Here is a 14,924-nt window from a genome sequence, read left to right as displayed (position 1 = left end):
AGCAACAGGAGCTCACCCTGTCGCACGGATTCGAACTGCCGACCTTACGATCAGCACGCCCAAGAGGCTCAGTAGTTTAGACCTCTGTGCCACCTGCATCCCTACAGCAGTTGTACAAGGCCATCATCCATCAGACCACAAAGCCTCTGACACCTGGACCATAATTTGGATGTACAGTGAAGTTTCCAGTAGGGCTTAGAGCTAAGCTTCACCTTCAGGCGATACAAGTGCTACAATCCTTCTGGGACCTACCACTTCAAACTGCAGCTGAATGGTCACCTTTGAATACTTCCCTCTATGAAAGCAGGACTAGGTGTTGACACGAGGGCATACTGGCAAGACCCACCTTCTGCTCAAAGGAGGACTGCATCGTGTGACTTTATGAAATGTGCTAATCCTAGGACTACAGAACATTTCTTTGCTGAAACAGGGCTGTGTTCTCATACCACAGCCTCTATTTCCTGGCACAACCACGAGGGAACCCAGCTATTTATAGATGCCTTCTGGGAACGTCATTCCAGATGGGCTCAGAACCATCGCCCTTCTCTACAGGCAGCAGCTGTTGGCTTCTTACCAACGTGTGCACAGTGTCCTTCAAGGGCAAGGAAAGGCTTGCCCAAGGTCAGCTGGGGGCACGGCTGGGACCTGATCCTCGATTTTAAACCTCTGCACTCTAAGTGCAGGTCTGCAGCAGGAGAACCTGGAAGCTGCTTTTATTCCTGCGCTCCCAAGTTATGGCAGGTGTGGATTTGTGGCCACTCAAAGCTGTTAGGCCCAGTTCAGTGCCAACTACATTTGTGCTTGCAGATTAGCACATGAGCAATATGAGGACGGGTCATGGCTCAGTGACAGAGCACGTGCTCTGCATGCAAAAGGTCACAGGTTCGATTCTCTAGCCTCTCCAGCAAAGCTTAAGGAACTTCTTCGCCCGAGATGATGGAGGAGGCGCTGCCACAAAACACACCTTTCTTTGCAGCATTCCCCCCATCTACCAGGGCTTCTACTCTGTCTTTTGAAAGCAAGGTTGCCCGCTCAGTGTTTTGGTAGAATAAAAAGCTCAACAAAAATAACAGTAATCCTACTGAACACACAGGGGCTTGGGAAGAGGACTAAGGTCCTTACCCTATACACAGGCATACAAGCAAGGAACCAAAGTTGCTTTCTGCTGCTTGAACCGTTAAGTCAAAGGAGAAGTAACTGCTACAGTTTTCCCACTCTGCCACCTACTTTCCAGTGGAAGGTTTTGGTTACCTAACTAAAAACAGAGCCAGCTGGTATCAAAAAATGCTAAGGACCAACACTAGGGTTTTTCTTGCTATCACTGCACAATGCTGAGAAATCTAGAAACAAATCAAGCACTCGCATCGTACATTTTTTGGGGGTAAAAGTATGGTTTGCAGGTTGCCACTGTGTGCACGTAAAGGTAAAGACCCTTGACAATTAGGTCCAGTCGTGGCCGACTCTGGGGTTGCGGCAGTCATCTCGCTTTATTGGCCAAGGGAGCCGGCGTACAGCTTCCAGGTCATGTGGCCAGCATGACTAAGCCGCTTCTGGCAAACCAGAGCAGCGCACGGAAACACCGTTTACCTTCCCGCCAGAGGGGTACCTATTTACTTGCACTTTGACGTGCTTTTGAACTGCTAGGTTGGCAGGAGCAGGGACCGAGCAATGGGAGCTCACCCTGTCACAGGGATTCGAACCACGACCTTCTGATCGGCAAGTCCTAGGCTCTGTGGTTTAACCCACAGTGCCACCTGCGTCCCCTGTGTGCACATACACATACAATATTCCATCTCCATGCTTGGCACCAAGGAAGTTGTTTTCACCTTGGAGCTATTGCCTCTGCAATTGCCCAGTACAGGAAGAATACATACCTGCTGAGTGGTTTGCCTCGCCACTGCCATACAAAACCGGAATACTGACAATTCAAAATGCCCTATTCCACATGATGCTCTGAAGTAGTGATTGTACAACAGAGTTTATTGAACGAGCATATACAAAAGGGACAAAAATGAAGAAAAATAGGAGGAACCTTGGGGTTATTCCTTTGGGTTTGTGACAAGTAGCTGTACGTCCCACCCCTGCTGCAGAGGAAGCAGCAACTTCAAATTAGGATATGAAACAGTGTAAGTAAAAAGTTAAGTGGAGCAGCTCCATCCCACTGACCACCCCAAACCCACAAACACACACACACACACACACACACACACACACACACACAGCTTGTGTTTGCTGTCACAGGGACTTTTGGAGTTGCCAATGTGTACCTCAGGGGTCAGCAAACTTTTTCAGCAGGGGGCCGGTCCACTGTCCCTCAGACCTTGTGGGGGGCCCAGACTATATTGGGGGGGGGGGGGGAATGAATGAATTCCTATGCCCCACAAATAACCCAGAGATGCATTTTAAATAAAAGGACACATTCTACTCATGTAAAAACACGCTGATTCCCGGACTGTCGATGGGTCAAATTTAGAAGGCAATTGGGCCGGATCCGAGAAGCTCTGGTTGTTCTGTTCCTTTAGAATTATGCGTTTCCAGTATGCTAAGCAAACTATGATGGTTGGTAAGAATTGGGTGTGGGGGGGCGCAAACAGTCACTGGAAGCAATAATTCAAAGGGCTGCAGGCCCCACTGATACATAGGGACAGACTCCAATACTGTAACTTGTTAATAAAAACATTTATTTTGCAGTTTGTACAGAACCACCTGAAGTTTGCAACGGAACGCTGATGCTTACACAGCTGTTGACACTGTGCCTTCAACTTAAGATTGGGGTTTTTCTTTCCTTTTTTTGTTTGTTTGTGGTTTTAGGACAAAAAAGGGTTTCACACAAACACACAGAGAAAAAACAAACATTGGTAGGAGTGTATGAAGTCCTTTCTAGAGAGGAAAGGAGGCCAGGAGACAGGCTCCATTCTTTTCACCTATCACTGCGCTCTCAAGGTGTGGCCAGCCAATTTAGCGCCACACGGCAATGCTATTAAAAGCTGCCGTTTTGGAAACGTTACCAATACCTTCTTTGCTATTGAGACACCCTCAACCCACCTTTTCAGTACCACAGCACCAACACTCAAGTCAAAATTAAAAATGGGATGGGGAGGTCACTTGCTTCAAACACGCTGCTCTCATCTCCTCTGGCCAAAGAGGAGGGAGGCAAGGAGCTATTTGTTCCTGGCAGATTAAGTTTCTTGAGAGTCTTATCTTTGGGAACAAAGCACCATCTCGCAGAAGATCAGGGGTTGTTGTTTTTTTTTTGGGGGGGGAATTGTGTGCATTAATGCAGGTCAGGACAACCAAGTGCTGTGGTAGCTTTGGGATGGGGGAAGGGAAAGGTCTGTGTTGCCCCTCTTTGGTAGGCAAGGAGGTGAGCTGTACTCACCTTTTTCACCGGAGTGTGACTCAAGTCACAGCCCCGCCTGCTCTGTCTCTTAAGAGCACAATTCTGCTGTTTTTGACAGCGGCGGGAGAAGGGTATACAAAAGGGGATGGCGCTCAGCTGATGGGAAAGAACTGCTTTCCTCTCCAACCCCCTCCTGCCAAAAAGGGAGGGCGTTGCTTAAAATGCAGAACACCCCATCTGTGGAAGGTGGTAAAAAGCAGCATGTGATATGACATGATTGTTAAAGGGGAAGTATTCTCTGCTCCTGGCCTGCAACCTGGGGCGATAAGAGGGGATGAAAGAGGAGGAGTCTGAGCTGGAAAGAAGCAACATTCTCTCTAGCCGGGGGCATCAGCTCAGATTGGGAAGAGCTGCCCTGGGCCCTGCACTTAGGAATCTAAACTAACTTGAAGGTGGTATTTTAAGGTAGCAGGTGTGGTAGAGGGGGAGGAGGGGGAGGATCAGTATCTATAAGTTTTATCTGAATTTATCCCATAAATAACCTGAAAAAAATATGCGATGGTCAGTGCCTCTAAGAAAGGATCTTTTCAAGGCCCTTTGAACAAAACACAAAAAAGTCGTATTGTCTCTACCGTTCCCTCGACAGCTAACCCCCTGCCACGTTATCCCTTGCTTTAACCTGACTTTGCGCCCACAAGCACCATCAGCCCATCTGTGCTCATGGATTTGGGTCTCTCCAGAGGGAAGCCAAGCGCCCGGCTCCAGATGAGCTGCGACAGGACGCCAAGAGCTCGAGACACACCAAACAGCACAGTGTAGTAGTTCATCTCCTTCATGCCGTAGTACTGCAGAAAGAAAGAGATGGTGGTGGTTAGGAGAACAGCCCCGGGGAGGAAAAAGACCACTTACCAGGCATAGAGAACCCTTAACTAAGTAAATAACTTTATTGTACTAGCCGTTGCCATGACAAATATAGGGAACCCTTTAGCCCTCTAGGTGTACCTTGGTTCTCAAACGTAATCCGTTCCAGAAGTCCATTTGACTTCTGAAACATTCGAAAACCAAGGCACAGCTTCCGATGGGTGCAGGCGCCCCGGAAACAATAGCCGACAGCCGCATCGGATGTTCAGCTTCCGAAAAACATTCGAAAACTGGAACACTTCCTTCCGGGTTTTCAGCATTTGAGAGCCGAAATGTTCGAGTACCAAGGCGTTTGAGAACCAAGGTTCCACTGTATTGGCCATGATGGTTGAGAGTGCTAAAATGGAATCTCCACCTACAGGTACAGTATACCTCAAACACTAGGTGTTCAGGAAAACCAGAAGGGCATCACCTTCAAGACCCACCTGTGAGGTTCCTGGGAAGCACTGGGGGACACACACAAACCTGACTGGTCACTGTCATCATCTATATTGTATATTGCTCCGAGGGGCCTCACAGGAAGAGATTAAGAAAACAAACAAACTGAATGCTGATAGATCTGACCCAGCAAAACAAATGTTCTTACACACAAGAAATAATTCCTGGAAGTGACATGAATCCTACAGCCCTTGCAAAACAACTTTTTTTTGTTGTTCCAAGAGGGCAGAAGAGGAAAGTTTGTTTTCAGTCACTTCCTTTAAAAAATTGCTGAAATTAGAAGGGTGGGAGATAGGGCAAAGCACTCTGATTCTTTGTCTCATACCAGCCAAAACATTTCAGGTTTGCCCACCCCAAATCCCAGCCGTTTAGGAATTCTGCCTCATGCTATTCCTATACTATGGTTGGATATAATAGCATCTGCAAAGCCTCCTAAGCCACCGCTAGAGGGAGGCACACCACCACCCTGCCTGGCTTCCGCAAGTGTAGGAGTTCAAATGGTGATTGGCATACAATTACCAAGGGTTCTACAACTGGCTTATTGGCTATGGCAAAACAAGTGACCCCAGGCAATTATTGCCCTTCCCCTACTATGCAGAGCTACCTGGGAATATTGGCCACATTCTAGAACACTGTGCAAATCAACAGCTGAGTCAAAGCTTCCTACTTCACTTAGCACCCACAAATTGAGTGCAAAAAAGGTGCTTCAGGTTGCACTGCGGATTTACCAATATCCTCCCCGAAAGATAGAAATTGCTATCACACTGCAGTAAATCCTGCAGAGCTGGTTCAGCGCCCTACTGTTGGGAAATAAACTGGGCTTGCAGACAAGGATGGAAGTAGCTCTGTGTACTGATGGGGCACAAACGGAAACATTTAATGTAGTGCCTGGAAATAGAGGCTTTGCCCCAGGGAACGGACTCAAGCTTGCTTCTGCAAAGTAGCAGCAAAGTGGCATAAGCATGTAAGATGCAGACTGATCCCTCTGACATCAGAGCAAGTGTGGTGCACAAGTCAACTTGGAGCCCCAAAAAACCAGATTCAGCCCTGCCAGGGAATCCCGTAACAGGTTAACCTACAGCGTCCAGCCAACTTGCATTTTTAAAGCAGCTGTTGGGAACCTCTGGCCCCATAAAGTTCACCAGGCCTTCTCCATTTCACCCACAACACAGCCACATTCACAACAACAGGTGAAAACAAGTCACCTGAAGTCATTTTGATGGGGTGAGGCAGCTGATCCTCAGATTGCAAGGTGGCCTAAGGTGCAGCAGACAGGCTCTGAGGCTTCAGAGCTTCTAAGATACTGGGTTTTTTTGCTCCACATGAACAGAAAACACCAGGCAGAGGTGAGGGAGAAGTAGTCTGTGACCGAGAGCTCTCATTTCCCATCACAAAATACCTTTTATCAGGACTCTCCTTTTACTTCTCTGTTGCAGTGCTTTTGAGAGTGACACATCCACCTCTGTCCTAATCAGCTTGGCATTTTGTGATTTAGGTACACCATCTAAGTCTCAACTATGTTTTTCAAACCCTGCTTTTATCCTTCCCTTATATTATGGGCTGGATGCAACTAAACAGTTGCACTAGCAGGAGCCAGTGCAACAAATTCGCAAAACCACAACAGCTTCAAAACTATTTTTTTTAAAAACCCTCATCCTTTAAAGATACTTATCACAAGATTCCCTGCACCTATTGGTCTGCATATGGCGGGTTCCATCCATTTCTGTCCAAAAGTGTAAGTTTTAGGCAGTGCTAAATCTTCCCCCATGCAAGGTGAGATGATTCTCTGTCTTAGACCCAAAGCAAAGTGTGATACTAATCCGGGCTGAGAGCGCCCTCTATTTGAGCCCGCAAGGCAAGTTCCAAGGGAAATATATTCCCAGTGCTCAGTCCTAAGAAATGTGCTTGAAGGGCCCAGATGCTAGCATGCCCCTTTAGCTGAGAAAGTCCAGGGCTTCTGTCTCCGCCCTGCCAAAGGTAGTTAGCTCACCTGCAGGAGGACCCCACTATGTGCGTCCACATTGGGCCAGGGATTCTTGGCCTTGCCCTGTTCCAGCAGCACATTAGGGACAATCTTGTAGAGCTGCGCCACCAGCTTGAAGAGGGGATCTTTGGGAAGGTGCTTGAGCGCAAATTCTCTCTGGCAGGTGTAGCGAGGGTCCGTCTTCCTCAGCACTGCGTGGCCATAGCCAGGAACCACCTGCAACATGAGACGTTGACAGAACCTTGTGGGTGGTACCCAATATGATGTGCAAAGGGGTTAACAGGCTCAGCCCCCTTTATAGTTGCCAACTCAGCCCCCTTTATAGTTGCCAACATCCACACCTTGCTCAATGGGTTTGATTTCTCACCTGCCCCCACCATCCTGCCTGTGGGACTCTTTAGGCAGTTCCCACCAGCTGGCAATCATTTTGAACACTGACCTGTTTTAACAAGCCCTAGAGCAGGCTAAGTTTTTAATCAATTTTTATTAAAGGTTTCCAACATAAAATAGAGTAAGATCCAAACTAATCTAGAGAGATAAGAAAAAACCAAGTATAAGAAAAGGAAGAAAATAAAGAAGAGAAGAAGAGAAAGTGACTACGAGGTCCTCCAGCACTGTATCTTAACTCTTATTGCACATACAGAAGAGGAAACCCTCCCAGCTCTCATCTAGGAGCTTCCTCCTCTTCCCCCAGCCCCACAGCAGTTTAAAGCTTGTGGAATGAGATCATGATTGGAAATTGTGTGTGTGTGAAATATATATTTGCACACAGACAGCAAGAGAAAATCTAGGCGGCCGTATCCATTTTCTGTGCAGCTTCATCCTGGCAACTGTCTCCTGGCTGGTTTCTAGGAGGAGTGCCCTATTGGCCCATAGCATGGACTGACTTGAAGTCCTTATTTGTCTTCTCCCATTGTTGATGACTCCCAGCACCTGACTTCCTGTTTTTGCGCTCCATTTCTATGCCAAGTGAGACTACAAAGGCACTGGGAATCCTAGCTAGTACATCAATGCCTTTCTTCTGCAGCTAATTCACGGGCTTCACTTCCCAGCGGCTGCTGAAGAAGAACTGGGGGATAATTACGCATCCTTAAAATACATTTAGGCCACTCTTTGTGGTCATGTAATCAACGTGGTGGAGGGGGAATATATTCCTTTCTAACACAGAACAGGACAAGAGTTGCTATTCTAAGAGTCCCCACATTGCATTAATAAAATAGGACAGGGGAAAGGGGCTGTGGGAAGTGCAGGAAAATGAAGAATGAATATTTTAGGCAGAGTTCCTCTTCCTGAGAAGCTCAGCTTAAAAAGCAAAACAAAAACCGAAATATGGCTGCGCATATATGCTTTTGTGGAGTTTACAAGTTGAAATCCCATAAGCCGGTGTGGTCTCTCTGTGCCCCCACCACCCCATTTTATAACAGACCTCACTGCAACTTAAATCTCTACAGTTTCCTCCCAACTGCACCCCCTCCCTCCATTGCCCCATTAAGGCTTTGATGCCGCCAACACTCACCCTGCCAGAGTTCAAAGTATTCCAGATGAAATCCCTCAGTTTCGTGTCGGACACATCCTCACCCAGCTCCTTCTGCAAGTTCGTCAACCATACCAGCACTTCCTGCAAGAAGCCCGTGAGATTTGCTGATAATGTGCAAGAACAGGGAGGGCTCCCTAAGCGCTCTCCACCAAATTCAAGATTTGCTAGCACTGCTCGGCAATGCAGCCCCCTACCTGATTTGCAAGACCGTGGAGTGGGCCAGCCAGACCATTCATGGCTGCAGCAAAAGCCAGGTAAGGGTCGGAGAGGGCACTGCCCACTAGGTGACTGGTATGGGCACTGACATTGCCACCCTCGTGGTCACTGCAGAAAACAAAGGGGGAGAGGGGAAATCAGCAGGGAACAAGGAAGCTTAGAGAGCACAGCAAGCAGAAGTTTTGTATGCATTTGGCCAATGGTTAATAAATTAAGATTCTCACCAACATTTCTTCCTGAACGGAAAAGATGACACACATAATATTCCAGAAGTACAATAGCAGTTACAATGAATTCATTTTATGGTAACATGCAACACCCCATGTAATACGGATTACAGTGGTACCTCTGGATACGAACAGGATCCGTTCTGGAACCCCGTTCACATCCTGAACGCAACCCGCATCTGCGGGTTGCGATTCGCCACTTCTGCGCATGTGCGTGACATCATTTTGGCTGCCTGCGCATGCGTGAGCAGCAAAACCTGGAAGTAACGCGTTCCATTACTTCCGGGTCGCCACAGAGCGCAACCCGAAAACGCTCAACCTGAAGCAACTTCAACCCAAGGTATGACTGTATTTGGAAATATTAATGCTAAACAGCATTTAGTGTTTTCCTACAGTGGTCCTGAATGCCACATAGACACACTTCTTAATAATCCTGAAACACTATTTGTTTGTAGGTGTACGTCTAAAAATGTGATACATAAGAATGACACACACACACGTTTGGAAATGCAACAGGACATACAAGCTCATCATAGGCTCAGTATGCGAGAGGAAGTCACTGCCAGGGAACACTCAGTTTTACTATCACACGTACAGAACGGCCTGCAACCAGCCACTCTAAAACAGGCCCATATTCCCATTGAACAGATTGGGGAGGGTGGGAGGAGACCAAGGCACTGAGGCAGAGGAGCCTCAGATCCTCCAGTGAACTCATGGCTTGTGAGATACGAATCTATGGACTCTGGGCTCATAGCTCTTTGCTCTTCAATCACTATGCTAAGCCAGCTCCATTTGATGCTTTTAAATTATTGTTATTATTAGCAATACTGCTTCCAAAACCTCTCACAGAAATTAACAGGCTTTTGATATTAAAAATGTATTCACTGGCTTTGGTCATCGTATGCAAGCATGAAAGATGTTCATGAAAGCGGCTTTCTCAGCACACCCAGGTAGCTCTGTCAATAGCGCATGAGACTCTTAACGTCAGGGTTGTGTGTTCGAGCCCCACATTGGGCAAAAAGATTCCTGCACTGCAGGGGGTTGGACTAGATGAGCCAATGGGGTCCCTTCCAACTCTACAATTCTACAGCTCCAGCACACCACGGCTGTAAGTAACAACCTACCGGGGCGAAAGTAAAATGTAGCTCCTAACTGAGGCTTAAAAAGTTAGGGTTCCCTGCCACTAGAGGGAGCCGCTTCAGAGAACATTCAGGGGTCAGCAAACTTTTTCAGCAGGGGGCCGGTCCACTGTCCCTCAGACCTTGTCGGGGGGGCCGGACTATATTTTGGAAAAAATAATAATGAACAAATTCCTATGCCCCACAAATAACCCAGAGATGCATTTTAAATAAAAGAACACATTCTACTCATGTAAAAACATGCTGATTCCCGGACTGTCCGCGGGCCAGATTTTGAAGGCGATTGGGCCAGATCCAGCCCCCAGGCCTTAGTTTGCCTGCCCCTGGAACATATGAAGTCTTATTATCCCAACTCGAAACAGGATTCCAGGCAGAGGCCTCTCAGTTGAGCTGATGGATTGGGACCAACTGCTGGGTCACAGTTTGATCTAACAGCAGCAGGAGTAGCAGCATACAAACATGGTAAAAAGAAGATTAAGAAATGGGACACCAAATTCACGTTTGGGTTAAAGGTGGGTTCCAGGTTGAAAAATATTAGAGGCTACTGCTTTAACAGAATATTCCATGGATTGAAGTTAGGACGTTTTACATGGAAACTCTAACCCCTGAACTATGCACCCAGCTCCCTGCACATCTCAACTGTCACAAAAGGCTACAGATTATATCAGATGCTTAAGTTCTATGCCTGTTGGCAATAAAACCACTGTCAACTAGAGAAAAAAGGTGAGCGCCAACAAACTGAAGCTCAAGCCAGATAAGACTGGGGCACTGTTAGTGGGTGGTTGAATGGATGGGAAGTTACATTCCCTTTGAAGGAGCTTGGAGATACTCCTGGATCCTTTGCTGTCGCTTGAGACTCCAGTGGCCTCAGAGACATGGGCAATCTTCCATCAGCTTCAGCTGGCGGCCTAGCTATGCCCCTACCTAGACAGAGACAGCCTAACTACTGCTGTCTATGCTCTGGTAACCTCTAGGTTAGATTATTGCAATGTGTTGTACATAGGACTACCCTTGAAGGTGGTTCAGAAACTTCAGCTGGTGTAGAATTCGGCAGCCAGCTTGCTCACTGGGGCAAGGCGGTTTGAGATTACTGTATTTTTCACTCTATAAGACGAACTTTTCCCCTCCTAAAAAATAAGGGGAAATGTGTGTGCGTCTTATGGAGTGAATGCAGGCTCCATGGCTTCAGCGAAAGCAATGCGAAGCCTCCAGAGCACAGTGTGCGGCTATCCCATAAGCCAGGACAGCCAGCGGGATCGCTGCACTGTGATTCTGCTGGCTGTCCTGGTTTATGGTATTCAGAATATATTTTTTCTTGTTTTCCTCTTCCAAAAACTATGGTCTGGTACGTCTTATAGAGCGAAAAATACGGTATATTGCAACGAGCCTGGCCCGACTGCACTGGTTGCTAATCAGTTTCCGGGCCAATTCAAAATGCTGACTGTGACCTATAAAGCCTTAAAGGACCCCAGGGACCGCCTCTCCTCATATGAATGGACCCTGTGATGGTCATCTGAGGCCCTTCTTCATGTGCCTCCGGAGGGTGGCAACACAAGAGTGGGCCTTTTCTGCAGTGGCTCCTCGTTTGTGGAATGCTCTCCCCAGGGAGGCCTGCCTAGCACCTTCATTATGCTCAAACACAGAAAGCATATGGGGGAAATTGCACCAATGCTTAGTGCGCTGGCTGTAATGGATGCGTGGGGGAAGGACACAAGTGCTAAATGCATAAAAGCTCAGGCTTCAGTTCTTTCCGTTGCTCCATCAGCTCACAGCTCTTTCAAGCCTCTCTTGTACACAAGACAGGCAAGACTTACCTGTGAATGGTGAGGTAGAGGCGCATGAGTTCAATGAACTCGGGGTCATTATAGCCCAGCATGTTGGTGAAGTTGTGTGACCAGTCTAAGGCGGGATCGATGGCGCCGATGCTGCTGCCTTCACGGTACAGATTGCGGTAAATCTTTGCAGCTATACATGGCAGCTTGGCAATCAAGTCCATGGAGTCCTCATAGATAAACTGCAAGGTATGGAAGGGGAGGGGGAGGTAGAAGTCAGGAACTATTCGTAGGGGGTCTTCCCCCTCCAATCCTGCCAGAGCAGGAACATATGATCTGTTCGCAGGCTACAGCTACAACAGTTAACACGAAGGCTAGAGCGGCTTGTGTACAGCCTGCAACAAGAGTCTTTGTATTCTGCCTTCATGCATGCATCTCATGAGATGAACTCTTAGAGCACAAAAGCAGCTGCGGCTGTAAAATGAAATATACTCATCTGAAAGGTGCCACAAGACTCTGCTACTGTTTGTCCTGAATGTATAAACAGACCTAGGAATGCTGATAAGCACTGCTGCCTATTCTTCCAAGAGTCACATGGGCAGGACTTCCTTCATGGGCTTATAGGCAGGGGACTGGCATCTGAATCACACTCCTGCCACACATTTCTACTCTTTTATAATAACAACTATTACTTCTTATTAGGGACGTGGGTGGTGCTGTGGGTTAAACCACAGAGCCTAGGACTTGCCAATCAGAAGGTCAGCGGTTCAAATCCCCGCAACGGGGGGAGCTCCCGTTGCTCGGTCCCTGCTCCTGCCAACCTAGCAGTTTGAAAGCACGCCAAAGTGCAAGTAGATAAATAGGTACCACTCCAGCAGGAAGGTAAACAGGGTTTCCGAGCACTGCTCTGGCTCGCCAGAAGGGGCTTAGTCGTGCTGGCCACATGACCCGGAAGCTGTACGCCGGCTCCCTCGGCCAATAAAGCAAGATGAGCGCTGCAACCCCAGAGTCGGTCACGACTGGACCTAATGGTCAGGGGTCCCTTTACCTTTTTATTATTTCTTATGAGTCACTTTCCACAATAAGTCTCAAAGCAATCTGCCGGCAACTGCAATGTACAAAGCAATTTGTTGGCAATTGCCAGGAGAACTCAATAAACAAATTTAAAAGTGGTATTAATACCAGAACACCCTAGAAACAAATCCCTCCACCCCCCAATATAAAGATGAGTTTCCCCCCAAAATCATCCAGATAAAATATATAATCAACAGCTGGAGGAATTAACCCTCAAATGCCTGGGATCAAAATGATACGAATGGCACCCCATGAGTATTCCACGGAAAAGGACCTGTTCTCTTGTCTAACTGCAGTGCATTGGCTGGGCAGGGGACTAGCAGGTAAAGGTTAATGCACAGCAGAACTACTAACTGCCTCCCCGAATCCCAATACTTTACCCTTTACTCCAGACAGCAATGCCTCAGGGCAGATACAGGCCGGCAGAATTGGAACAGGCCAGAGACCAAAGTCTCTTCGCTTCAGTGCCGAGGGTGTGCACACACATTTTAGGTCAGACCAGAGGCACATGTCACCTTGTTCAAGGTCTCATGTTAAAAAGGCAGCGACTGGGATTCCGCATGGTGAGGACCAAGGTCTGTCTCTCTGTCTCTGTCTCTCTCACACACCTGACATCTGTCCTTTAATATGCGTTTGAGGATCAGCATGAAACAAAAGCTGAACTGGGCTGGTGCATTTCCAAGTCAAAATATGGCAGCATTCAGCAGGGCTTGGTCAGGCTTGACACATTTAGGTGTCTCTTCTTTCCGGAGCAACTTCCGCCTCTAGGTGCAGAAGCAGGAAGGACCACGCCCACAGCCCCAACCTCCACAATTTTATCAGCACCTGGCATTAGCAAATCAATTCTAGGACAAAGGGTGTTCAGGAATCCTGGCAGCAGCTTTCCAATCAGTATGCCCAACTCCCCAATATGAGGACCCGAGACAAACCAATGCAGCGATGGGGAAGCTGCAGCCTGCCAGATGTTGATGGACTACAACTCCCATCACCCCTGATCACTGGCCATTCAGCAAGAACCATCCTGACATTCAAGACCTTATTCTTGCAACACTGAGTGCACGATTTTAAGTTTTCAGCTCACTCGAAGAAGGGAGAGGCTCAGACAACACAAATTTCTTTACACAGCCATAACCCTGACTACATTAAGTGTCTATGTTTTGTGCATATAAACAACAAAGCCCATTTTTATGTAGGCGATTATAATAAACCACCTGCATTTCTGGTACGTAGCTTCAGGACTTCACCTCCAGATGCCATCGATCGGATGCTACAGAAGAAAATACTTACAGCTTGCCCACCCACCTCCCCGCAAACGGCTCGCACCTCTTCTGCACACGCGAAACGTTGCCCGTCCCCGTGCTTACTTCCCAGTACTTGGTCCGGCTGATTCCCTCTGAGTAGGCACGGGCAAAAGTGCTCTCGCTGTTGAGGGCGGTGACAGCGGCACTCAGTTGTGACATGGGGTGAAGGTTGGTGGGGAAGTTGTCCAGCATGGTCACCACATGAGAAGGCAGGGCGGCTCTTTTGGCCCACTCCCGGGACAGCCAGCTCACCTGAACGGAGAAAACACAAAGCTCTGCCTCAGTAAAAATGAAGGAATCGGTGCTGAGCTGCGTGCAGCCTCCCTCTGCCCTTTGCTATCTCCTTCTGCCATGTTGACACCTCAGTGCTTTCCCTGCCTGCTCACAGACACTCACAAAAAAATCCCAGGCTGCATAATGGCATTCAAGGAAGGGCTGAAGGTATCAGCTGCAGCCTCCCATTCAGAGACTCTACTTCAGCCACTCCTGTCTCGTTACCTGTTCTTGCGAGGGGATCTCTCCTGTCACCAGCAACCAGAACAGCCCTTCGGGCAGGGGCTCTGCACCTCCGGGGGCTTTGGGCAGCAGCTTCTGGCATTCGGGGATGCTGTAGCCACGGAAACGGATGCCCTGCAGATGTGGCAAAGGCAGATTAAGAGATATTCATACAACTCCATGGACAGGCTGCACGGCTAGACAGGTATTGTGACTACTACAACCTCAGGCCTCACTTACCTCATCTGGGTCCAGGACTGAGGTCTCGTATATTAGCCCTTTCATGCCTCTCATGCCCCCGTAGATCTAGGGACAAAAGATGCAAGCGGTAAAAAGTTAGGACAGACAAAAGGAAATACTTCTTTGCTAAGTGCATGAGCTATGGAATTTGCTGCTGCAAGGTGTGATAACTTAGGTTCTTCTTTCCCTTAAGCAATTTCACACTTCATATAGGAGGTATCAAGGTTATCAATGCTAAAT

The 14,924-nt window shown here is 47.9% G+C and overlaps 1 protein-coding gene across 2 annotated transcripts in view; it reads right to left on the bottom strand.

Annotated features, from left to right (window-relative positions):
• Positions 1–2,660: 2,660 nt before the first annotated feature.
• CS (citrate synthase) overlaps positions 2,661–14,924 on the bottom strand; it is a 34,939-nt gene continuing 22,675 nt past the window's right edge. For both annotated transcript variants that reach the window (XM_028710031.2, XM_077923901.1), the window contains exons 4-11: positions 14,685–14,750; positions 14,448–14,579; positions 14,013–14,201; positions 11,617–11,816; positions 8,415–8,544; positions 8,200–8,301; positions 6,690–6,899; positions 2,661–4,185 (exon numbers count right to left, since the gene is read on the bottom strand). In XM_028710031.2, coding sequence (XP_028565864.1) covers positions 4,015–4,185; positions 6,690–6,899; positions 8,200–8,301; positions 8,415–8,544; positions 11,617–11,816; positions 14,013–14,201; positions 14,448–14,579; positions 14,685–14,750 — 1,200 coding nt within the window. In that variant the 3' untranslated portion in view covers positions 2,661–4,014. The remainder of the gene's footprint in view (positions 4,186–6,689; positions 6,900–8,199; positions 8,302–8,414; positions 8,545–11,616; positions 11,817–14,012; positions 14,202–14,447; positions 14,580–14,684; positions 14,751–14,924) is intronic.

The sequence above is a fragment of the Podarcis muralis genome, chromosome 2 (genome assembly GCF_964188315.1).
Source record: "Podarcis muralis chromosome 2, rPodMur119.hap1.1, whole genome shotgun sequence".
In the NCBI taxonomy this organism is placed as follows: Eukaryota; Metazoa; Chordata; class Lepidosauria; order Squamata; family Lacertidae; genus Podarcis; species Podarcis muralis.
This window is presented reverse-complemented; position numbering and strand designations above follow the sequence as displayed.